The 26,527-nt window shown below is 37.2% G+C and overlaps 1 protein-coding gene across 3 annotated transcripts in view; it reads right to left on the bottom strand.

Annotated features, from left to right (window-relative positions):
* Positions 1-955: 955 nt before the first annotated feature.
* Positions 956-26,527, bottom strand: part of RBBP6 (RB binding protein 6, ubiquitin ligase) — a 32,450-nt gene continuing 6,878 nt past the window's right edge. For 2 of the 3 annotated variants that reach the window (XM_042921214.1, XM_042921215.1), the window contains 16 exons: positions 25,004-25,040; positions 20,410-20,454; positions 18,230-18,318; positions 18,020-18,116; positions 17,480-17,619; positions 14,434-14,606; positions 12,391-12,494; positions 11,942-12,276; positions 10,569-10,665; positions 10,359-10,437; positions 10,202-10,256; positions 8,807-8,875; positions 6,763-7,125; positions 6,370-6,471; positions 3,754-5,511; positions 956-2,948 (listed from right to left, as the gene is read on the bottom strand). In XM_042921214.1, the coding sequence (XP_042777148.1) occupies positions 1,379-2,948; positions 3,754-5,511; positions 6,370-6,471; positions 6,763-7,125; positions 8,807-8,875; positions 10,202-10,256; positions 10,359-10,437; positions 10,569-10,665; positions 11,942-12,276; positions 12,391-12,494; positions 14,434-14,606; positions 17,480-17,619; positions 18,020-18,116; positions 18,230-18,318; positions 20,410-20,454; positions 25,004-25,040 (5,113 nt within the window). In that variant the 3' untranslated portion in view covers positions 956-1,378. The remainder of the gene's footprint in view (positions 2,949-3,753; positions 5,512-6,369; positions 6,472-6,762; positions 7,126-8,806; positions 8,876-10,201; positions 10,257-10,358; positions 10,438-10,568; positions 10,666-11,941; positions 12,277-12,390; positions 12,495-14,433; positions 14,607-17,479; positions 17,620-18,019; positions 18,117-18,229; positions 18,319-20,409; positions 20,455-25,003; positions 25,041-26,527) is intronic. The other variant, XM_042921217.1, reaches the window with a different exon arrangement.

Raw genomic sequence — 26,527 nt, forward strand, 5'->3', positions numbered from 1 at the left:
AGTGGGCAGAACAGACATCCTTATCCCCAGTGATGGAGCCCTTTAAAGGAAAGTTGGGTTTAACTTATTTTAACAAACTTACTTTTGAGAAACATTCAATAAACTTAACTCAGTTCTGAATGACGCTGTTTAACATGTGTCACCCACATTAATTTTTCTTTGAATATTAAATGCTGCATTAAAAAACACATTCAATGAAGTATGTATGTCTGCATTACTATCCACATGGCAGAGTCTGGAAATCCTGACAAGGCACAGAGACACGAGGTTAACAGAAGCAAGTTGCTGCTAATGTAAATCCTTTCCTGTTACATGATCACAGTCCAGTGGTACTCCAGGGCCACCCTCAGACCGGAGCTGATCTTTCTTCTCCTCCTCCTAGCAGCTGTCTTGATCCCTGTTCGTGCTGCCGTGTTTCTATTCTTACCCCAACCCCCCTAAAACCTTTCGATAGCTTTTCATTGCCTACAATACTTCCTGATCGGCAGACACAAAGGAAGAGCCCATCAGAGTCTAACCTAGTGTTCCCGGACCTACTGCAGCTTGCTTTTGTCAACCAGGCAAACCAAGTAGGCCTTAGAGGCTCACCGGTGTGTGCTCTCTAGCTGACAACTCATCAATGAGTTTCATACTCCTTTATCAGGGTTTCCAGAAAAATACATGACCATGTAAACAAATCACAATTCCTCATGGCTAAAATGCAAGTCCAAACTTGTAATTACTTTATATGTTTAAGGCCCTTTTAGATTTTTTTCCCACCCAGAACTCCAATTAATCCTGATTTCTTATTTCTGGCCATCCACCACCAGCCCACTGATGAAGTCTATCCACCATGTTTGCTTCCTAATTTTGTACACTCAGTTCGGCTTATACTACAGGCTCAAGGATATTTTAAATGAGGAAATGGGAGGGGGGCAGAGACAGGACACACTTTCTTCAAGTAATGCAAATATTCGACATTTGAAAAGTTTACTGAAAACTTTTATTGTAATCAAAAAGTGACATAACGGGGTTGTAATGAATTCAGCAAATCATTCTGCTGATATTTTAGAACTGATATCAGCTTTTGCCAGGCAATTAAAAAAATTCAAATGTGAAAATTTCACAGTACAGTAAACTCCACCCCAACTAATTAATGGTGGTTAAAAATAATAGGCCCTAGCAAAACCTCTCATGTTACATGGTCACAACTCACAATTCTGTACAAAAGTTCGTGTTATAAAGCTCTGATGTAAAAATCAAATAATCAAGCAGCAATATTTTAAGTGCAGCACAGGGTCTTCCATATCATTATTTACAAGGCTTGAATCTCTTTACATTATAACAAAATTTAATACAGATGACTTAGTAATTAAGTCAATTTTTAAAATCTGTCCCTTTATACAGGGACAGATTTCGCTTTTTGGTCATCTTTCTCCTTCTCCTTTTCTTTATCTTTGCTCTTCTTGGACTTCTTTTTCTTGTGTTTGTGTTTTTGGCTTTTTTCTAACTCTCCTTCAGTGCCTGCATGCTTCTTATGCTTCTTGTGTTTTTTGTGTTTCTTGTGCTTCTTCTTTTCCTTCTTCTTCTTCTTCTTCTTGCTGTCCTGACTCTCTGCGGAGCTGGCACTACTGCTGTGGCTCCGGGTCCGGCTGCCAGAAGGGCTATGACTTCTGCTTGGACTAACACTAGGGCTGCTTGGACTCTGGCTCCTGGCGGTGCCTACCTGGCTGGCTGCTGCCGTGTCCAGGCTGTCTTTTGCTTTCTCCACGACTTTATCTTTCAGTTCCTTAGCAATCTTTCCCGAAGTTTCCTCCTCTTTTACAGATATGTTGCTTTCACTGTCACTTTCATTATAGTCTGGTTCAAAAGCAGCTTCATCAGTTTCCCTAGTTAAGTCGGAGGAAAGTCGGGAGGAGTGGCTTAACTGTGGCTTAGGCTTGACAGCGCTCTTGTCAGTCTGCCCAGTAACTTGCTCCTTTTCAATCTGTGGGTCTGGTGGGTTAAGCACATACAGTAATTTGTTGCCACCCGATTCTTTATTGTTCCTTGCTTCTAACGTGTGCTTCTCACGATCCTTACAAGGATTTTTATCTACAGATTTTGTCTCTTCAGTCGAGCGTTTCGTATCATAAGTGGCTTTGTGATCATGAGGTTTTTTGTCTCTGGAGGGACTAGAATTGCTCTTTTTGGAATCTCCTGTTCCTTTTTTAGGCAAATCTCTCTCCTCCCTTGGCTTAGTTTTCTGTCCAGATGCAGAATCTTTACTTCGAGAAGGGGAGTCTTTCCTTCTTGTTAATTCATTCCTTTCGTCTCTACGTTTGGAACTTGAGTACTCTCTGTTGTCATAGTCTGTTTTTTTGTCTCTGTTGGGAGTGAAGTCTTTAGTCGAGGAACCTCGAACGGAATCATGTTTTTCTGAAGTTCTTGTCTCTTTGGAAGATTGAGACAGACTTTTAAAATTTCCTGGTTCACTCAGACGGTCCAAGTTACTCTCTTTCTCTGGCTGAGTGCTGTTTTTCCTCTTTTCGGGGTTTTCCTTCTCCAACACCGAATGATCTCGATCTTTGGCTTTCCCCTTTTCACTGGATGCAGAGTTTTTTGAACTCTTGATCTCATGCTGTATAATTTCATGGCTAACTTCCTTGGTGAGTTTCTGAATTTTCTCTGACGACTCACTTTCTTTTTCAGTATACTTGACTGTATTTAACGGTTTAGTGCTAACATTTTTTATAACACTGGCGGGTTTTCCTACACTTGACATAGGCTGTGTGGCCTTAACATCTTCTTCCTCAGATTCAAAGTCATCTTTATCCCATTTGGACTGAGGAACCTGAATCATAATAATCACGTCTTCAGCAGGAGCTGTATTGTCATTATTATACTCTTCCATAGTTTTAATGACAGTCCGTTTTGTATCTGTTTTTTCTTCAGATTTCCGCACAGGACTGCCTCCAGTTGAGCTCGTGCTAAAAAGAATTAAAATGTTGTTAATGAAAAATTTGCTATTACTAAACACTGATAAATAAGAGTTTTAAAAATATTTATTTTGAGAGAGCCTGTGTGCATGGCATGTGCAGGGGAGGGGCAGAGCAAGAGAATCCCAAGCAGGCTCTGAGCTATCATTGCAGAACCCGACACAGGGCTTGACCTCATGAACCAAGAGATCATGACCTGAGCAGACCTCGAGTCAGACACTTAGCTGACTGAGCCACTCAGGTTCCCCTAAACGCTGATAAATACATAAAGGCTAATAACTTAAACATAAGTGTCCTTTTAATTCTCAAAACCCAATTACCCTACTCTAATAGAGATTAAATGATTTAAAGACAGGATTACATAAAAATAAATGCTGGCTCACAAAATCTACTTACTTCAACGCCTTTCTTTAAAGACAGGAGTAAACCAGCCTAAACACTTCTTTTTTTTCTTTTTTAGGGAGGGGGAGGGGGAGGGGGAGGGGGAGGGGGAGGGAGAGGGGGAGGGGGAGGGAGAGGGAGAGGGAGAGGGAGAGGGAGAGGGAGAGGGAGAGGGAATCTTAAGCAGGCTCCAGGCCTTCTCTTTCCCAACATGGGACTCAATCCCACCACCCTGGGATCACGACCTGAGCTGAAACCAAGAGCTGGACGCTCAAATGACTGAGCCACCTAGGTGTCCCAAACCTAACCCCTTCTTAATTTATAGGTTACATTTTAAAAGCATAAACGTGGATAAAATTAAAGGAAACTCTTTCCGAAAACGAACATCCATGCCCAACCACCCATAATCAGATACCTTGTATAATCCACAAGAGTTGAGCTGGATCCCTCAGCTCCAGCTACTTTTCGTCTGACCTTTCCTTTGACTTTTTCTTGTTTAACTTTGCTAGATGCTGACTCCAATTTTTCAGAGGGTTCTTTCGTATTAGATACATTTTCTGTACTCCCAATTTTTTTACCAGTTTCTCTGTTGAGCTTGATTTTTTTGGCTGGGGCAGTTGATGATGAAATTTTGTCTTTCTCAGGGGTCCTATCCATTTTTTCAATATCAGGTTCCATTTTGCGCTTTGGTGATGGTTTCACTATTTCAGTCATTTCCAGTTTAGAGACTTTCGTTGAAGAGGACTCAAAATCTTTCTCTACACTCTTCTCTTCGGTTTTTCTTTTTCTTTTTTCTCCCTTGCTATCAGGTGGCTTACTTTTCTCACTAGGCTTCTTGGCCTTTTCTTCCTTATTAGTTAGCTTTTCTGATTTCACGTCTTTGGGGTAATCCTTCTTCACTTTTTCCTCTTTGACTGGTTTTGTCTCTTGGTGTTCTTTTGCTGATTTAGAGTGAGCTTTTCTGGGGGTACCAATGGTCTTTTCATCTTTTTGGGAGGAAGATGATGATTTAGCATTATCAGTCTTTGGAGTCTCCTCTTTGGCTTTTTTAAGTGGAGGTTCAGATCGAGGAGATTTTTCACGCTCTCCGTCTAGTTTTTCTTGGGGTCCCTTAGCAGGTTTTGCAACATTTTCTTTTTTGGACACAGTAGACCCATCATTTTTCCGTTTGGTCTTGTCACCTTTTGCTTTTGGTTTATCTTTCTCCCTCTTGTCTTTTTCAGACACCGACTTGAAAGTGATGGATTCTGCATCCATTGGTTCATCTCTAACAGGTGTAGCATCATCTCTACTTGGGAGAACAAACAATGAGTCTGTTTTATTTTCTTCACTGCTTGTAGGTTCTCTTGATTTCCTAGAAGTTTCTAATAACTCGGGGTTTAGAAAGCCTTCACTCTCTTCCCCCTTTCTTCTTTTCCTATGTTTCTTATGTTTGTTTCCTTTGCCATCTCCGGGATTATTTTCGCTCTCCTTCTCTTTTGACTTTGTGTTGTCCTTCTGATTGTGACTATCTCTTGTTGAAAGCTTTTCTGGATAGTTGCCACCTAAGTTTCGACTTCTATGACTTTGTCCACCAGCATAATCTTCTCTGCGGCCTCTCGTGAAAGGAGAATTTCTGATATTAAGAGGCAAAAATCTCTCAGGAGAAAAGTTCTCTCTATTTGCTGATGGTCTAGGCTGTGCTCCGGCAGCATAACCTTTATAATACTTTTCATACCACTCTCTATATTTTCTTTCCCATTCTCGGTAACGCTCTTTTTCAAATGGGTCTCTAAAGTCAACACTCCTCCCGTAATAAGCTTTCATGTCGTAAGGTGGCGGAACTTCTCTGTATCTATTAAAATATTCACGTTCTGTTTCCCCTTGAGGCACATTACGTTTATTGGGTGACTGTCCCCTAAATGCTTGAGGAGATCTTGACCGTGAATGGTATCGTCTATAGGGGGGTGACCTTGACCTAGATCGATGATATCCATGAGATCTAGACCGTGAACGGTAATTTCGGCTCTTGCCTCTGCCTCTTCGGGGGTATGGAGGTGATCGGGAATAGGAACGAGAGTGTGAGCGGCTAAATGATCGAGAGTAAGAACGTGAACGTGTTGAACCAGATCTTGACTTAGAATAAGTATACGAACTTCTTGAATATGATGAACCACTATAAGGAGATTTAGACCTAAAAACAAAAAACAAAACAATAGTTGATAGTTGAGAAATATTTGCAAAATAAAATACAGACTCAGATTCTAGCATGCTCTCCTCACGGTTCCATCTTTCTTTATACCAAATTTCATCTTAGATGATTAGAGAGGCACAGTGACCTCTACTGGAATGGAATAAAGTACACAAAGATCAGAGCAATCACTTGTTACAAAACAAAAGTGAAATCTTGACAATTAGAGTGAAGCGCATTCATGTACCGTGAGTTATATGAGCTAATTAACTTAACATTAAACAAAATTCCAATTAAATTTAAATTTTATTTCCTATCTGGTTATTTAAATAGGAGTAATTTCTTTGTCCTACGTTGTTGGCCAACAGTCTAGCACTTTGAAAGGAACCACAAATGTAAGCTTAAAAAGTAAGTCTTTTAAACAAACTTCCAGGGAATTTTTATAATTCAGTTTTTCTGTCGATAAAACAATTTGTATTCTACCACTGCTTCATAATTACACAGGTTAATGTTCCAGCAAGAAGCTGTAGCCTTAGATAAAAGCGTCCTCAGAAATGTTCTTTGGCTAGTCCTCTATTTCTTTCCTTTCACAAACATTTTCCCAATTATTTCACACTATAAGTAACTTCAGGGGACAAGGGCAATTTAATCCCCATAACTGCTAGTTCTACACAATAGAATTTACATTGAGACAATATTTCAATAAACAAATATTGGGAAATAAGCTACATCTCCATTTCTATAAGCCTGGATCGAATCAGAAAAATTCCGTAAGTGCAATGTTATTTATATCCATAGCTAATCCCTGGATATTCAAAGTCCCATTTGTAATTCTGTTGTGAAGGCTTGCAAAACACTAACCTGGAAAATGAGCGCCTACGCTCCTTTTGAATCTTTTTGTATTCCATCAATTCCTTAGCAAAATCATTTGTAAACTCATCTAGCTTGGACTTTTTCTTTTCCCTAGTAAAATAAAGTTAAAGAGTGAAAGTTAACAAAAACCATTTAAGAAAACTAACAAGACAAATGTAATTAGATCATGAATGAAATGAATGAAATTGCCATTAGTTTTCCACTTTAAAACTATAAATAACTAGGAGTCCCTGAGGAAGTTGCTTGTATGGCTTTGGTTTAATTTTTAGGTGATTTTTTTTTGTACTAACTGGAAACAGTAGAAAATGTTTCCAAAGATAACCTGTTTAATGTTACATCAGAAAATGAAAGTGTATGATAATTTCACACTGAAACACTCACTCTTCCTTCAGCCGTCGTTGCTCTCTATAGAATTCTTCCCTGGACAACGGTGGGGCTTGCGTTGTTGGGATGGTATTTGAATGAGCTGTCTGCACTCCTGATGATACCCAAGGTGTCGATAAATTGGCCGGAGCTGGCGGAAACCCTGGAGGAGGGACACTATATCCAGCAGGTGGTGGCTGGCCAGGAGGAAACTGAGGAGAAAATTGTGGTGGAGGAACACCTGGAGGGAGAGGAAGTGTATGGGGAGGAGGTGGATACAAAGGAGGGGGTGGGACAGGCACAAAAACTGGAGTTGCTGGTAGTGATGGGCCTTGAGTTCTCTGTGATCTTTCGCTGTGGTGTCGTCCGCGGTTTATACTTCTGGAGAAATAAATTCCAAGATATTATTCCTTCAAACTAACATCACCCGAGACAAGTAAGCTTGTCTTTTCTATCCATAATTATCTTCAAACTTACAAACAATGGAATAGAATCAACTATTCAAATAACACTGATATTTATATGTAAATAAAATTTTTAAGGCCACCTGGGGATTGAGATGATCCAAGTTTACAGCGCCTTCTCCATGAGGTGCTGCTATATTTAGAAGTTCTCTTTTGTGAAGTTCGGATTCATTACCCCTCCACAATGATCTTTGGTGACTTCCCAATCTGTCATTTAAAGGAACTAACAAGGCTAATGCCTCTCTGACCTAGGCCTCCCCAAAAAGCCTTCCAAGATCAAAACTTTAAATGGAAAACCACCTCCTGTAATCTTTTGAGGTAGGAAGTGTAGAAAGATCCTTCAATGTAGAATACGTATTAGGTATTTTTTATTTTTATAGTTTTACATAATTTTATTTCTCACCTGACATTATATCATGAGCATGTCTCTATGTCGTTAAAATGTCTTTGGAAACCTAGTTGTTAAATGGCTTCATGGTTTTGTGGGGTGTTTTGTACTTAAAGTACTTTTTATTTATTACATTTTTAAACACTGAGGTATAGTCACGGTTACATTATTAGTTGCAGGTGTGCAACACAGCAATTCAGTTAGGTCTGCATGTTACATCATGTTCACAGTGTGACTGCCATCTGTCCCCACACCATACCACCACAGTACCACAGATTACATTCCCTATGCTCTTTCATCCTCAAGAAAGTAAGTTCCACTTTTAACATCTGTAAGCAACAGCTAAAAATCTCAATTATTTTCTCTCAAAGGGTTAGGTGAAAATTACAGTGCTGGCCCAAGTTTCTGAACTGTCGCTCTTAAAAAACAGTGGCTTCTTTAAAACATGGGTTCATTTCTGTTAAGCTAACGGTTCTTTAAATTCTAGGTAACTGGTACAAAGAACAGCAGCAGCCAGGGTTTAGATTTTAAGCCTCTTCAGAATCTGAATTGGTAACTATTATCTTCTATTAACATGTGATCTAGTAACAGAGTTACTTAGCAATTCTCAGTAGAGCACTAGAAGACACCCTTAATATTCTTATTATAAAGTTCATTTGGAGGCCCTTTACCCTGGTGGCGAGAACGACCTCAATAAGACCTACGGCTTACTTTGCAGAATAACATGGTTTTTGCCTGTCCAGGGCAGGAGCCCCGAACAATCTCTTTGTCTCTTCTTTTGGAAAAGAGAAGGTGGGAGAAGACTGGGACAATTGAGTCTAGAAGAGAAATAAATGCAATTCTTTCTCACGCTTGAGAGGTAAGCTAGTTAACTTTTGCCTTAAATTAAACTGACATCTTAAATACTGTCTGGGCCTTAGTGACTTCCTTCTACCCTCAAAAGAGTAAATGTAACCTAATATTCTGCTGTGTGCTGGAAGAAAGTAGTCATTGGGAAGGAGTATTAAAGACGCAGCCTAAAAGCATCATTTAAAACACTAAATGTAACCTGTTCTTCTCTAGGCCTCAAGATCAACTACTGAGGACTGAAGTGAGATGAGCATAAAGCAAGTCATCTCCCTCCCTTGCCACTGCCATGCTTTCGTTTCTTTGTGTTCTATTTTTCAGCAGTGTCATCAGATTAATTTTTCAAAAATTTTAAAAAGCATACCTGTAGCAGCTCCTCTCCCCCCTTCTAATTTGCTGTGGCGGAGAAACCAGATATCCAAGCTTATTGGAACTGTGTGGAAAGAAAGATAAAATGGGCTTGAGTATAATATACAACCTCCTAGCGTGTAGACCTTAAAAGATACCTATTTTAACTACTCTAGAAGATTTTTCCTCTCCCTGATCCCCATTCGGAAACTTGTTCCAGGTAGAGGAGATAGGAGCAAGCATTACACTTACTTGAGTTAATTTTCCTCATTAATTTACTGTGACAATAACTAAACCTCAATGTACAATATTTTCCGCAACATGGTATTTCATTTAGCATCCTACAAGTGACTGTGAACTTGTTACAGAAGAGAAGAGCCCTTTCATCTGCTAGGCGCCATGCCGGTGGAACTAGCACTGTTCCAATTCTGCAGATGAGGCAATGGGGCTGAGAACTAAAATCGCATGCTCGGTGTCATGGCACTGCCAAGTGCAGGGTCTGGAATTCCAACTCAGGCCTACCTGTCTCCAAATCCCTTGCTCCTTCTACTGAAAGAATCCGCTAAGTCTCTCATTTAGTCTATTTGTTTAAATAAAATATTTGATTTATCTTTAAAAGAAAAATCATAGTTTTAGAATAGAAGCCAGTTTATGCAAATACGTAAGCCTGTTGATATAGACTAAGACACAAATGATTGCATACATAGACAATAAGTAAACATACTAATTTTTAATACCATAGAACATCTTATAAAAATCATAATTCCTTGTATTTCACAGGGCAAAAAATAATATCCTATATATTTTGATATGCAATAAAATCTCATTAACACAGATTATTCAAAATGAGAAATTCTATGTTTGGTAGCCTTTAATCTTACTATGTGTTAAATCAAAATTTGAAAATCCATTTAAGGATAGGAAAAACGAGGGGCACCTGGGTGGCTCAGTCAGTTAAGCATCCGACTTTGGCTGAGCTCAGGATCTCACGGTTTGTGAGTTTGAGCCCCACATGGGGCTCTGTGCTGACAGCTCAGAGGCTGGAGCCTGCTTCGGAGCCTGTGTCTCCCTCTCTGTCCCTCCCCCATGCTCTCGTGCTCCCCACCCCCCCCATCTATTAGCACAATGAATGATTCAGTATTTCAAATACTCTTTCAAAGAAAATAGTATTTCAATTAATCTTATCTATTCATTAACTGAGATCCTGTCAAGATCACTTTGTTAAGACATGAAAGTAAAAAGCGGAGCCTGGGTGGCTTAGTTGGTTAAGCATCCAACTTCAGCTCAGTCTTAACATGTCATAAAAAAAGGGGGGTTTACAATAAGAAACATTCAGCAACACACTAGATTATAATTCCCATTATCTAGTTTGAAAGCAATCATCTGGAGATTATTTTAAACATATACTTACTGTTCCCAACCTGGTCGACCACCACCCGGACGAGCAGTATTTATTCTTACTGGACCTTGGAAACAAGAACAGTAGGTAAATATGAAATTGCATGTTAAATAAAGTTAAAATTATTTTTTAAAGGAGAAAATGTTCAACCCAAAATGATTTTACTCACCAGTTGTGGGGATCAACTGTCCATGCAGTAGTGACTGTCCAAGCAAAGATGGGGTTCCAAGTACAGGCACCTGGTAACCCTTTAGGAAAAAAACATGCATAAAAAGAAACAGTTTAAAAAAAAAAAAGAGGGAGAGTTAAAAAAAGAAAAAATTAAACCCATCAGAAAACTGTAAGATAAATCTCACATTTAAAAGCCAATAAAACTTACCTTCTCTTCCATAAGAGCAGTAATTGCAATTGAAGAGGTTCCCTTTGAATGTTCTGATGCAAGGGCTGCAGCTGGTAATATTTTATTATCAGAATCCCTAGAAGACAAGAGAATTTGCAATATGTGAAAAAGTCATCAGAAATGGAGGAGTAAGAGTAAGCAAATTACAGTACATAATTTAGTAAGTCTGTTCACCCACCACCTGCATGAAGATGCGTTGATGAAAACTTTTGGGTCAAGTGGAGAGCTCTTTGGATACAAAAGTGATAAGGAAAAAAAAAAAAAAAAAAAAGGAAATCTCTTTAAGAAGTCCCATCTATATAGATGGGAGAGAAATCAGTTGTAAGAATAATAAAGCTTAAAAAAAAAAGAAGAGGGGCGCCTGGGTGGCTCAGTCGGTTGAGTGTCCGACTTCAGCTCAGGTCGTGACCTCGCAGTTCGTGAGTTCAAGCCCCATGTCGGGCTCTGTGCTGACAGCTCAGAGCCTGGAGCCTCCTTCAGATTCTGTGTCTCTCTCCCTCTGCCCCTTCCTTGCTCACGCTGTCTCTCAAAAATGAATAAACGTTAAAAAAAAATTTTTTTTTTTAAAAAAGGAAGAAAATCAAATTGTGGGACCAAAAGAATACAGGATTAAGAGTAAATTCTACTTCCAGCTCCACCACTGAAAAGCCAATGAATTCTGACTGAGGTCTTAAATATAAATGTAAAGGTCCCAGTCCTCAAGATTTTGCTTCAGTATGTCTGCACAGACCCCTGGCATCTATTTTTTTTTTTTTTTTTTTAAGTGGCTGATTCCTCAAGAATTTATGAGCCACTGGGGCACCTGGGTGGCTCAGTTGGTTAATGTCCGACTCTTGGTTTTGGCTCTAGTCATGATCTCAAGGTGAGTTCAGGCCCCCAGTTGGGCTCTGCGCTGACATAGCGGAGCTTGCTCAGGATTCTCTCTCCCTCTCTGCCCCTCCCCCACTTGTGGTCATGTGCGCTTACACTCTTGTCATTCAAAAATAAACAAACATTAAAAAAAAAAAAAGAATTTATGAACTACTGGACTACATGTCCAAAGATCCTTTTCATGTCTGAACCAGTAGGATTTAAGTGAGTTTTAATTCAACACTTAACAGGGGTGGTTGGCAACTCGTATAGTTCTTTATCCTGGGATGCTTAATCATTTGCCAAGTGAAACTCCTTCATTTGCCTGTTCCTCCAATAAGACTGAGTCATCTCTTAAAAGTACCCGTTTAGCAATGGGTTACTTTATGGAGTCACCCACCTTACTGAGCACAGTGGTTCACAAGGATGATACTTACCAGTTACTATAACAACTACTAAAGCAATAAACAACAATGAAAAACCAGAGAGATACACAGACTTACCGGAAAGGTCCATCTGGTTTCTCAGAGTGGACTGAGATGGACACTGTGGCAGTTATATCAGGTACAGGAGCCGGGGTAGAAGATGAATTTCCAGGCACAGGAGGGGCCAAGGAAGACTGATTAGAAGTTAATGAAGATATAGAAGGAGCTGGGTGAGTTGAAGAGGTCACTGGAATCATCAGGGGATCCTGTTGTCTTGATATTGGAGATCTCATCAGAGGTTGTAGGTTCCGCTGAATGAGTGGTCTCGGAGGTGGTATTGGGGGCTGTGGTGGGGGTAACTGTTTTCGTAGTCTTTTTGTATAACCGGTTTCATTTTTGAAGTTATTAACAGCCTATAGATACCAAACAGAAAGATGCAGGAAAATGTAAGGTGGTATTTCCTCAAGCACAGTTTAAACCACCAAAAATTTTTAAAAATTTTCCAAAAGGGATACAAAGTCAGTTACCTGTCGTAAGAACTTATTGGCAATTAAAGCATCAGGAGAGACATCATTCTGATGGCATGTTGGACATGTATGATCATCTGATTCCAAGAGTGCTGTTCTTATACCTATGTGAAATAGTTTAAATATTACATTACTCTTTCCAAGCACACATTACTTATCATTTCTAAGATTGAAAAACTTAAAAGTACAGACTCTCGCCTGATAGCACTCCTCTGCTGTAACTTCTACCTTAAAAACGTAAGTCATTGGGGTGCCTGGGTGGCTCAGTTGGTTAAGCGTCCAACTTCAGCTCAGGTCATGATCTCGCGGCTCGTGAGTTCGAGCCCCGCGTCGGGCTCTGTGCTGACAGCTCAAGAGCCTGGAGCCTGTTTCAGATTCTGTGTCTCCCTCTCTCTCTGTCCCAACCCACTCGCATTCTGTCTCTGTCTCTCTCAAAAATAAATAAACATTAAAAAAAAAAAAAAAAAACAAAAACCAGAAGTCATAAATAGAATTTAAACAAAAATTTAAATTGAGAGAAAAAGCACTCTTTCCTAAATACTATTCTCTTTGTTTAGCTAAAAATTGGAATAGTATAGGGGAAAAAAATAGAAATAATATATAGTCTAGAAAGGTAAAAAATTTACAGGGCTAACAGGGTTTTTAAAAGAGCATCAGGAGGAGGAGTGCCTGGCTGGCTCCATCAGAAAAGCATGCGGCTCTTGATCTCAGGGTTGTGAGTTTGAGTCCCACATGTGGTATAGAGATTACATAAATAACTTAAGAGAAAAGGGAATTATAAAAAACAGAAACATTGTTCAGGCAAGGAAATCAGCAACAACTACAGCACAGTACAGAGGAATAACACTAAATTACAGATTCACTGATTATGCTTCAGTGTAGTAAAAAATTCAGTAATGCAAGTGGTTTGTTAAATCTAAGACACTTGGAAACAAATCTTAAATGACCTCTTCTTGACTTTGGTCTTCACTGGAGAGGCCCCAAAATAAAGATTTATATTCCAAAGCTATGAAATGAAAAAGGCCAAAACAGGACTAAGCAGTGAAATTTTCGGATGATGCCATTTTCATCTTGGTAAGAAATAAGTGGCAGAAAAACCCAACCCAATATAAAAGATCAGAAAAAAATCACAAGTAACCACAAGGCAAATGTTGGGTAGTATGCTTACAGAGAGCAGTTCTCAATTACACTTAGGAATTTTAGAATAAACTATTTTTCCACCATCCAGGAAAGGGATTTAGGTACCATTTAAAAATATTTCTAGAATATCTAATGCCCAAAAGGCTTTCAAAATTCTGCATACCATTTAAAATGTGTAGGAAACAGGGGTACGTCTGTGGCTCAGTCGGTTAAGTGTACGACTTCTGCTCAGGTCATGATCTCATAGTTCGTGAGTTCTAGCCCCCCATGGGCCTCTCTGCCGTCAGCACAGAGCCCACTTTGGATCCTCTCTCTGTGCGTCCCCCCCTCAAAAATAAATAAACTTTAAAAACTAAAATAAAATGTGTAGGAAACAAAAGTCCTACATTTTATAAAACCTTAGTACAGTCACCCTAATGAAGGTATAAGAAATGGTCAATTCTAATATTTAAAAGGACAGAGGCTGTTGTTTAAAGAAAAAAATGTAGGGGCGCCTGGGTGGCTCAGTCGGTTAAGCGTCCGACTTCAGCTCAGGTCACGATCTTGTGGTCCGTGAGTTCGAGCCCCGCGTTGGGCTCTGGGCTGATGGCTCAGAGCCTGGAGCTTGCTTCCGATTCTGTGTCTCCCTCTCTCTCTGCCCCTCCCCTGTTCATGCTGTGTCTCTTTCTGTCTCAAAAATAAATAAACGTTAAAAAAAAAAATTTTTTTTTTAAATAAATTAAAAGAAAAAAGAAAAAAATGTAGTGACAAAAACAGTTCTTGCTATTAAAGGTGCAATGATGAACTAAATGATCAATTATCAACATTTCATACTGATTAAAACATACAATGTTGCTAAAGAGCCCTTCCAAATAAATACACATATTCTAAGACGTGTATTTCTGAAGGTTCAACATTTCTTACATTCATCGCAATAACTGTTTCCACAGCAGGGAATGACAACGGCATCAGTCATAATATCTTTGCAGATGAGACACAATAATTCATCTGGAATAGGATCATCTTCTTCTGAAGAAGAAGATGGCTCCTCTGGTAAGAAAGGTGGTTTTTCTTTCTTCCCGATTGCATATGCTTCTCTGTAAAAGAAGGTTTTACTGTTTTAACATTGTTAAGAAAACAAAGTATTACTAAGATAGTACATGTTCTACTATACCATAATGGGAGCTTATAATTCAGTACGATGCCAAATTCGTTTACACAAGTATAATACCTTCCAAAATAAGGGAGTAGTCATGAACATCCTCCCCCTAAGCAACAAAAAGACAAAACAAAATCCTAAACAAGTATAACAAAAAGAAACAAATGCTATAAAAGTGGCTAAAAGGATCTTAAGAATCCACAACTCTAGAACTCAGGGCCAGAGAATAAAGGGACACATTCAATGCCACAAGTTTATGCTTAAGTGGCAGAGACAGGATTTGAACTTGGACATGACAACACCCTAACCACAATTTTCTCTATCCTACCATGTTTCTTGAGGGGGTGGGGGGTATGGAGGGAATTCCCTTCCATAGAGCAACAGTCCCCAAAACCTGTGAAGGTATCAGAGAGCATGCTATAATATAGGAAATGGAAACTGGTGCTGACATCATACAATCGAGGGGGACAGTTCAAGGGAAATATTATGCAACCAACCACACCAGTAGCTAGTAGCTAGAATCATCAGACTTCAAAACCAGTGGTCTACTTCTAATTAGTATTTTAAAAGAGAGATTAATCTATTTATAGCCAACTAAGAAATACTAATGACTTCAATGATTGGAATATGTGTTACAAGAATATAAAGTAACACTTCAGTCATTTTGGGTCCATTTTCTGGTAGAAATACATTTTGCAGAAATGTTGCATATTAAACATATTGAAAATAAAACACTAGGGGTGCTTGCATGGATCAGTCAATTGAGCGTCTGACTTTGGCTCAGGTCATGATCTCACAGCTTGTGAGTTCGAGCCCCATGTCGGGCTCTGTGCTGACAGCTCAGAGCCTGGAGCCTGCTTCAGATTCTGTGTCTCCCTCTCTCTCTGCCCCTCCCCTGCTCGCTCGCTTTCTTTCTCAAAAATAAACATTAAAAAAAATTTTTTTAATAAAATAAAAAACCAAAGTACACTATTCTCAGACTTGTCACCACTGCTTCCAACACCCACATCTTCTCTAATCAGGCAGATTTGTATAACATAGGAATCCCTAGGTAAATTCTATCTCATTTAGGAACAGAGTGTGTCGATCTCACTGCTGAAAATGAAAGCATCTCAGCTGTACAGAGGAGGGTACCTGAGGTGTGTTATTTGTGTTGCAGCTGCTCCATAGACATCACCACGACTCCAGAAATAAGTATCAATTTGCTTATGCCCCATTGTTCCCAATTTGTGAAAGAGGAGTCTCCCACTGCCCAAAAGAGAGAAAAGAAAGAAAAAAAAAAAAAAAAAAGAAGAACAGAGGATAGAAAAAGAAACAAGAAGAGTCTGAGTTGCTTATCAGTGGTGTTAGTGGAGACGGTGAAAGTTTCATTTAAAATATTTGGGCTCCCATTTCCCCAGTATTTGCTGTGTGTCTGGCACAAATGGGCTTTTGCATTTCAGCATTCAAAAACAATGAAGTTAATTATTAGTTAGGGTTCACAAGGGTGATGTTAATTTTTCCGACACAAACTTCCATTTAAGTACTTTTACTTGTATATATTATATTAAGATGAAGCGGTCTGCTCTTAAATTGTGTCCGTAAAAACCATCCATTTCAACCTAAGTTGTTTGGAAGCACGTATGAAATGTCTGAATCAGAAACAGCATAAAAACAGACTGCTCTAAGATGAACCACAAGACAAAGGATGGTGACTGATCAAAAATTGATGGGGGTGAAACGGAGAAAGTGAGCAAGGCTGGGAGTTCAGGAAAACACTAATCCTTATCTGTGAATGAAAACAATCTATTTACTAAAGTGTATACTCAAAACCATAAAATCTTTTCAAGATCATTCCACGGCACTGCCGTTTTCATCACCCTCATCTGCGCACTATGCTGCGTTTCAACGCTACAGCATGAGGCTGAGGACAACTGTTCTTTTACTCATTCTCTTCATGTCACGATGAACAAGGGCACTGTTAATTCTCTAAATGGATGTTTCTCAAGGTATGTCCTGAGGACGCCCTCACTTCATAACCCACTGGAGGACTTGTTGGAGAACCCAGTCCAAAGGGACAGTTAATACTGTGCTCTGTATCATGTGAGTTCATAACTGGTGAGGGTAACCACAAAGGTAATTAGCGGGATTAATAAAAGCAGATAAAATGAGAAGTTGTCAGTTGAATTATACCACTAGTAGGTTTTCAGGTCTATCCACTTCATTAAGAATTGGCTACTAAAACAAGATCTGAAAACACATTCCAAATAAGCATTAAGCTGTAGGGTATAGAGCTGTAGCTCATCTGAACTAATGGGTTTGTAAAATAAATCGTTATTTTAGAAGTTTAAGACTCACACGGTACATCCAAACTTATTCAAGAGGACTCAGTTCTTTATTTATTCTTGGCACTTAAATTTGCCCTGACATCTTATACAACTTTTGTGCTTAAGCCTTCTGTTTCTCAGAATGATTAAGACATTGGTCTTTTTCACTTAACACATGTAGATAGCATAGAAGATCATGTGGGAGTATGTATGTGAATGAAGAAGAAAGCAGGGTATGACAGAAAAAGAAAAAATTAGAAGCCCACAAGGGAAGTGGCACTCAGTGGTAACAAAAACCCCCAAATCCATTCTAAATTTGCATTTAATGGAGCAGACTGCAGCCTCTCATTCTTCACACAGAAATGCAACATGTGGAGACCAACAGTCTTGCTATACAATGCTCACAAGAAATCCAAGTAGCCAAGTGGCGACCCCAAGCCTACATAAAACACCAGCGCCCGGACGGGCTGTGGCCTCACAGTTCATACGTAACTAGAATACTTACGCGTCTATAGTCGGTATCGCATACTTTCCAGTGTTGGTAAGCATTGCACCTTTCATGTTAGGATCTTTCACTTCCATCATAAAACTTCTGGGAATACCAGTGCTCTTTTTAATCCTCGGACCAGATTCAAAGTTTTTATCCTATTTGGAGGGGAAAGGAGAAAGGAGGAAGAAAGCAAGCAGTTACCCTTTGTTTAATATTAGCTAACACGCAGTGCTTATTAACTGCTTATAGTATTTGTAGTGCTCTACATATATGATCTCATTTAAACCTCACAACAGCCATGCGAGGTAAATACTGTTATTACCATGTCCGTTTCATAGAGAAGACCGAACAGGCTTGAAGAAGTCAAGTGGCCTGCCCAAGCTCAGTCAACCGTTGAGCAGCAGAGCCAGGATCTGAAACCTGGCAATCTGGCTCCACAGCCTGAGCTCATTTGCCATTGTAATAGAGAAGGCAGTATTTACCAAGAAAAATCCGATAGCTAAGAAATCATTGTAAGAAAAACAAGGTGTACCATGGTTTCTACTTTGGACTTACCCCGTTTGTTGGGCAATTCTTAATGTAATGGCCAGGTTTACCACAACGAAAACAGGTATAAGATGGAGGTGGTGGGCCTAGAGGTTTCTTCATGTAACTGAAAGGGAAACAGAATTACATGTACACAAAACCTTGAAAGAATAAAGCTTCTGATTGGGGGGGAAAATCCACCCCAATGTACCTATTAGTATGAAGCACTTATGGACTTACTTGATTGGGTCGTATTCATGGCCAGATTGCGACATCATTGCTTTAATTTTATCTTCTTCAGAAGCATTGGCTTCAGCCAGATTGGCAGTCTGTTTAACAGGTAATTATTTGACACACACATTAGAAACACATTTAAGACCACACAGCCAAAGACAACACCACTCATCCTGTAAAGAGCAGTATCTAATCTTGCATAAAACCTAAAACTGAAAGCTATTTACACGTATAACCTAGAAGAGGCATCAGGAGTTCCTTAGGTCATTCATTACATGACGTTTGGGTGTCTGCAGGGCTGAAGGTCTTGCTGGGGGCACTCAAACCTTAGACCCTGTTTGTACCTTACATTAAGATTTACATATGACTCCTCTAAGAGTTAAAACAGATTAAGGAAACACTTGACATTTTAAGCCTTAAAAATAATTCAAGTGTCGTAGCATAAAGACTTTATATTTACAACTTGGAGGTAGGGTTATGGGTAAAACAATTGAACATTATGCAGATGATATTAAGTCAGAAGGCTCTTTAAGAAGTAGAATCAGTTTCAAATTAAGTGCAAAGCACATGCAACGGAGCACTCATCATTTTAAATCCGATTCTCCGAAGTTTTATGAACTTGATCTTTAAGGTATTATATAGAATAGTCTAGATATAACCAGGGTCTAAGGGAGTGAGTCCTGATAACTTGAAGCTTCAAGCATCTAGCACTCACATCAGCCATTCATTGGGTTTTATCTTTACATTCATCCACAAAACAAGCAACCAGTTTTAACATTTTATTGTAATTTTATATACAAAGAATGCTTAACATTAACAGAGCTTAGAACAACAGCAACATTTACAGAAAACTGGATTACAGATGTTGAACAACTAATTTGTTTGAACCCAAACATTAATTTACAAGTAGTTAAAAAAAAATCTCCCAAACCTCCAAAATTCCCCAACTGCTTCCCACAAAGAAACAATGGTAGGAACAGACCAAAACTCAAATAGGGTCCTTACAGCACATAAGAATTAAAACCATGAACTATAAACTGCTTAAGATGTAAACTCTATGCTAGACCACTTTTGCATTAGAAAATTGTTAAGAGACGATGGTTTCAGCCCACTTCATGTTTTAGAATCATCGATTTTAAAGTTTAGATTCCCCAGAACAAAAGCTTAAAAAGCTATATTTGTTACTAGGACATTTCTTTTGGGATACATTCTAGGGGAAAAGGATACAACCTATAACAAAGTCAAGGATAAGATAGGGACAGCACTAATGGAAAATCCATCTAACTCATTAATCTTGGTTGCTAAGTCTGGTTTTACTTTGATAGTAGGGAAAAAAGGATTTTTGGAAAACTGGAAGACTTCCTTCTTGGTCCTCAAAAATCTGCCTAATCTGTAATGTCTTTTTTTTTTTTTTTTTTAAGGCACGATTTGCAAGCTACATCTATTGCTTTAAAAAGTAATCCATCACTAGTGCTTTCCCAAACAAAAGGTACACATTGTTGAGCAGAAAATGCAAGCAATTTTATCGCAAAACATGGCATATACAATTATTTCAGGAGGTAACAATTTGCCCCTCTGCCAAACATACACATTGGTATATTCCTGCAAACAGCTTTACACATTTACACAATTCACTGTAGTCTGTGTTCAAACAAATTAGGTTGTCTAAAACTTTTTCTAATGCAGACAGACTACAAGTCTAGAGCATAAAGAAACAATCGTAACACATTTAAAATGTTGACCTTCATGGGATCAATTCAAATATTCAAGAAATAGCCGTGCAATTGTCCATGTAAAGGAAAGCTTCTATTTTGGCTGCATAAAGAAAGTCCACATAATTTACAGCCAAAACCAGGGAATTCCTCCAGAACTTTGTTAGTTTCCAATGTATAATTAAACAAAATGTGTAAGGGGGGAAAAAAAACCCACCAAATAAGTGTAGCTTCATGTGTTTCTTCTGTCTTGAAGATGACCAATACTCCAACATTATGGTGAGGCTGACAAAACACTCCCCCTATCTTCTCAAAGCGGCAACTACTCTTTACAGGATAGTAACAATGTGTACAATATTTTTGTAAGACATATCCTCCCCAACCCCTCTTTAAACAATTGTTCCACATTTAAAAAAATACGATGTTAGAAAAAGATTTATATTTGCAAGAATAGATATATATATATATATATACCTTTGTAAGCTGGGCCAGAGAAATAGATGCAGAAGAGTCATCAATCTGTTCACAAAAAATTAAACACACATTCAAGTTCCACACTGAAAACATCTGAAAGTGATCATTTAGTCCCTATTGCCAATTAATGTTCAAATATTGGGCATTTTCTTAGAAGTTTTCTAAAGAATGTTATTCCCTGTTTTAAAGCTGAAATTGTAGCTCACCCCACTTTACCCTTCTCTACATATTTCACACATATAATAAAGGTTTAAGTTGAGGGGGACTCAATTACAATATTAAAAAAAAACAACAAAAAACAGGGTAAAGAAAAATATATCACAGAAAATATGTTCAGAGCAGTGACTGAATATTAAAGAAGAGTCCGTGTCTATTAATGGTTTCTAAATCTGATAATGCTCAAGAGAATATACACTAGAGAGAATAAGAAATCTAACTTTCCTGGAGTGCCATTATAGAACATGGTAAAAACAAGCAGCTCTTTAAAGGCTCAGATAATTGCTTTAATAAAACAGCTCCCACATAATTGCTACTTTTTTCTCTTTTTTTAAGCATGTACTGTTCAGTCTGAATAAGTTTGTTTATTCTCCCATACAAAGAGCAAGAATGGCTTCTTGCCAAAGAAACCGCAATTTTATCAGAGCAAAGATGTTAAACCAAAAAAAGGAAAACCAGTGGTAGTGTGGAGCAAAGGCAAATAGGGCTATTAGGAGGAGGGACTTTAATAACGCGTGAAGAAAGTTAATTTAATCAAATGGAGAAAGTATTATATATTGAATAAGAAAGATTTTTAAAATGTATTTTCAAATGTGGTATTTTAAGATTTTTCACTATTTGACCCCCTGAAATGATTTTAATATCAGTTTTTAAAAAGTGTGTATCTGTATACACACACACACACACACACCCCTTTCCCATCTAACTCTAAAGATATGATTTCCCTGTTAAGTGTACCAAAAAGAAAACATTATTTGTTTCCTATATAGTAATTGGGTTGCTTATTCAACATGTTGTAAGCTTCTCATGCATTATTGGTCAGAACTCTTGTTTAAAATGGAGAGAATGTAACAAGATGTCTGGATCAAAGAAAAATAACAACAATGAAGGGAGTCTTCATCAGGTATTTTTCAAATATTCCAGAGAACTAAGAGTATTAAAATAAAAGCAGCATGACTTACAGCCCCAAATAGAAATGTTACCAGTTTCAATATGAAGCTCTTAGCACAATGCCTACCACAGCAGGAGTTCAGTCAATAAAAATCATGTTTGCTAAATTTAAAATATATCTTCTAAATATCTTAGGGTTTTAAAAGTCAGTTTAATGGATAGTATTACTGGGACGCTTACTTCAACAAAAGGTTCTTAGCTCCCCACTGAGGGGCTGCCCCAGAATTTGTAATGCACTATTCCATATTCCTAATATGCAATCATATAATTCACCAATGTGTTCTTATTCTCATCTGGCTCTTAAGTGTTTTCATTACAGAACTAATCTCAAAGGAAGCTTAAAAACAAAAACAAAAACATAAACATCCTATTTTTATCCAGAATAAATTCTGATCATCTCAATCTATTTTGAAAAGGGTTACTTTTTGCATTAGTTAGGAACTATGTGAATTTAAGTAACAAGAACCAAAGTGCTGTCAAGCATCATCTATACTGTTTCTAACCAATGAAACTAATAACCCTTCAAAATAGCCCATTACTATCTAGAATATGAACACTCATCATTTCCTTAAGAGAAAGCAGTTATATTAACTTTCTTACAGCTAGAACTAAAATACTAACATTTTTTGTTCTTCCCACTATGATATATCTGTTTTTTTGTTCTTATGTCAGGCCATCTGGTCCTTTTAGTTTTCTGTCGATTTGTCATTAGTACTGGATAAAGTGGTTTCAGATACTCAACAACATCTATATCACTTTTTTCCCCACCAATCATTCTAGCATCTTAAATACCTTAAAGTCCATGAGAAAGTCAAATTTACCATAAATTGTGAAAGGTGTCCAATAGTTTTCTACAAAAAGCAAGGTACTAGAAATCAGTGAAAATTGCTAACAAGGAATGGTTTAAAAATGACTAGGAATTTACATGTACTAGGCAGCAATAAATGTATTAACTCTCAGATACTAATGATTTAAAAAATGTACCACATTAAAAAAAAGTCGTCTTCATAAAAACTGATCAATGCATACTGTGGACATCATTAAAATTAACCCACTTCCCCACATCTAATTTGTGGTCTTGCTTCTGGGAGAAAGAATATGAAATATTTTATGCCACTTACACTTGCTTGAAATTAAAGGATCCTACAAAATACAATTCTGATATTTAGTAAACAGGAAGAACATCCAGCTTTGGAATACCAACATGAAGGATGGCTAAATAAAATAAGCTAAGGAATGCAGACAGAAACAGCCATCCTTGATTACAGTTGGCTTAAGTTACCAAAAATGTACACATATTTACTTTTATTAATCAGCATTTAGAAATCTGGTTTAGTGGCTCTATCTTACTTGGCTTTTGTGAATGTGTACAAGAATACATGAGTCATAAGATGGGCATTAATTATGCTTAATGAATATATTCTCTCATCCTAAACACCAGCATATGTACCCCAAGCAAATAAGTGGTGGGGATATTAAGTTATCTAATGTCTCCATTTCAGACAATTCTACCTAAAAATTAAAGCCACTTTTAAAGTATTAAAAAAAAAAAAAGAAAAAGAAAAGAAAAGAAAAGAGAAACCTAAATAAGCATAAAATAAACTGCTTCTTATAAGTGTAATACAGACATGCCAGGGAACACACAAGGCTAAAAGAATGTTAACTTTATTTATGAACATGTGATTTGTGTTTATACACATGCTAATAAACAAAAAGGAAATAACTGTTTTCAAGAAATAAAACTTCATCTGAATTAGTTTAAATACTATATAAAAATATTTTATACAAAACGTGTTACATTAACCACTACAGTCACCAGGATAGTCACTCTGATTTGTGCTAGCATTTGGATACATAAAATCAGTTTTAAACCAATCACCAGCAAAACAGAAACTTGGACAGTTTGTTTGTTGTTTTTTTTTTTTTTTTTTTTTTTTTACAGCATTATGCTTTAAAAACCAAAAAAAACCAAAAAACAAAAAAAAAAACCAAAAACCACCAAAAAACAAAAACAAACCCAAAAAACAAAAAAATAAAACAAAACAACAACAACAAAAAAACCCCAAAACAAAAAAAAGCCCATATACCCCAGAGGGTGGGGAAAAAAACCCAAATCTCTAAATTTTGATCTTCGAATCACTGTATTTAGTTCCATGAGAACTAAAGGCCATATATTTTAGAGAACAAGTCCAAAGTTCAGATATTCTATATTATCATGTTTAAGATGCAATGATCCAAGGTTAGTGAAATGCCTGATACACAATTAAAGATCAGTAGTATTTAAAAAGGATAAAGTGAAACAGCAAGCAGTATCCTTGAATTCTAAAATGAAGATTTCAGACATCTCGTATTGTGTACAAATCAAGCCTGAGCAGTAAAATGTTTAGAGAACCATCAAGTTTACAGAACTCCGTTACTACAGACCTACTTTCTGAAACACATTTCACCTCACAACTTAGGTATTTCCACTACCTTTTACTTAAGACCTTCAAGTCAACATGGTGTTGTACTTTAGCTATGATAATAAAAATTAAGATGTTATTCCACTTAAGGGGAGTTATCTTTGATAAGCTACAGCTTTCAATTAGCTTATAATTAATGCAGCTTTTTAATATCTTATAAGAGGGAAATATTTTATTTTGGAGAACTGAACAGGCTAGAACTGGAAGACCTTGTATTAAAATTTGAAAACAATGTACTGAATTGTATAAATCATCATTGAGACGTTTATGTACTCAGGGGGCCCAAATTTCAGGTCTCGCTTTTATAGTACAGATATAAACAAAGAATAAAAGCTGGAAATTGCCAAATAAAGCAAAACTGAATAATAAAGCTGCATCAAAAGTCTTTGGAAAGCTTTTTTCTATAGGTGTCTGAACTTGGAGAAAGCATCAAACTTTCATATTAGTTTTGCATGTTGCTAATGCATTTTTAAAGCCATCAATTAGGCAGAAAAAAAAAAACTAACAAAAACTAAGTGATACAACGTGAAAAATGGCAAAATATACACTCCAAACATTTTTTTTATTGCAAGAAACAAAAAGCACACAACAGCCTGTACATACATACAAAATACTAACTATAGACAGACAGATGTAGAACATGTTATCATGTTCATTAGTGTAAAACCTACATGATCTAAAAAGAATCATACATTAACTGTACAACACAGTGTCATACAGGGAGAATGCTATATTTAATATGAAACAGCGTTTTTTGGGGGGCACAAATTACCCATTTCTACAAAATAAGTCTGCAAATTATGCCACATATATCCATATTCAACTGAACTGTCATCAAAATACATTTTATTTACAATATGTACTATGATCAGTTGGATATTAAGTTCTAAATGATTCACTTCACTGCTACATTATAAAGGTAAAAGCAATGTGTAGAAAAAGTGTGAGATTGTGTTTTTACATACTGCTTTTGAAGTTCCCATCACTGGTTCAGTTCGACTTCTAAAAAATAAACAAAAACAAAAACAACATTAATTATGAGTTATTTTTGAATTGTGCTAAAACATCTTAACACATATGTCTAATTACATGTCTTTATGAACACAATTCTCCTTTGTACAAACATTTAAAAACAGCCAATTTCCAAAGTAATAAATACACTACTTTGATTAATCTTTACTACCTTTAAACAGCTTAAGACATACCTGCGACAAAAACAAAACACAACAAAAGAAAAAACAAAACAACTTGGTACAGAGGAATTCTAGAATAGGCGTATCTAGAGTAATAAATACATTACTTAGGTTAATCTTTACCACCTTTAAACAGTTTAAGACAGATCTGCAGGAAAAAAAAAATTCCATACCAAGGAATTCTAGAATACGTGAAAACAATAAATGTTTTCTCAAAGGTAGCATGAAGATCTTGTTAAGAAACTTTGTAGTTATTTAATAGACTGAACAACCACAGTACATCATTCCCCAGTTTTTTTTAATAGGTAACAAATGTAAACTTTCACACATCAGATCTTCTTGAAAGAAGACCACTGGTAACATTTATACTTTGGATCCCTGAGAAATTGCTGGGCTCCAAAAACTAAATGTCAAATCCAGAAAAACAGGTGATAGTTACTTTAATTTTTTAAAAAGTCTCAAAACAATGACCAAAGTTAAACAAGAATTCTAAGTTTCAGAAAAATGCAACATACTCTGACACTATTTTAGTTCAAAGAATGAGTCTGATGGTTATGAAGAAATGAACAGATTGATTTTTTCAAGTACATAACAAATAAAGCCCAAGAAGAAATTCTTAAAAGTCCACACAGGAAAGGGGATGGGGGTTGAGCTTCTAAATACAATGCTCAAATGCTTCGATGAAGTTTATGCTGTCCTGACTACAGAGAAATGTGAGGGAACATCTGAAAGGAGTTTCTAAGTTTGCATGTAATTTGGAAGTCCTGAGATAAAAATGAAGCTTTCCTTTTCTCAACAAACTTAGAGCCATTTTACAAGGCAAATATATTACAAAGGCAACCTCACACACAGTGAATTAACAAGCAATTCTGTAAGAGGCAACTTATTTTCCCATGTACTTCAAATAATTCTCTAAGTTTCTTAGTATCCAAAAAAAAAAATCAACTGAAAACTACACGTTTACTGTTTTTAAAAAGCACTTAGTAAATTAAAATGTAATTTCACAACAAATTCTAGGAATTACTTCCTTATAATTTCTTAAAATTACACAGCTAAAAGCACACAGTTCACTTGGTATTTACAAGAAAAACAAAGTATTCAGGTTTTAAAACTGTTACTACACAGAAGGTATTACACAAAAGATCTCAATGCTGGGATATGGAGTATATAACTTTATAGCAAACTAATGACCGTCTTAGAATGAGTGTTTGCCCCTACAAGGTAAAGCTCCAAGAAATAACTGTTTTACCTCAATTCCAAGAACACATTCCATTTCCGAGCACTGGGAAATTCCAG

This window comes from Panthera leo, chromosome E3, assembly GCF_018350215.1.
Source record: "Panthera leo isolate Ple1 chromosome E3, P.leo_Ple1_pat1.1, whole genome shotgun sequence".
Classification (NCBI taxonomy): domain Eukaryota; kingdom Metazoa; phylum Chordata; class Mammalia; order Carnivora; family Felidae; genus Panthera; species Panthera leo.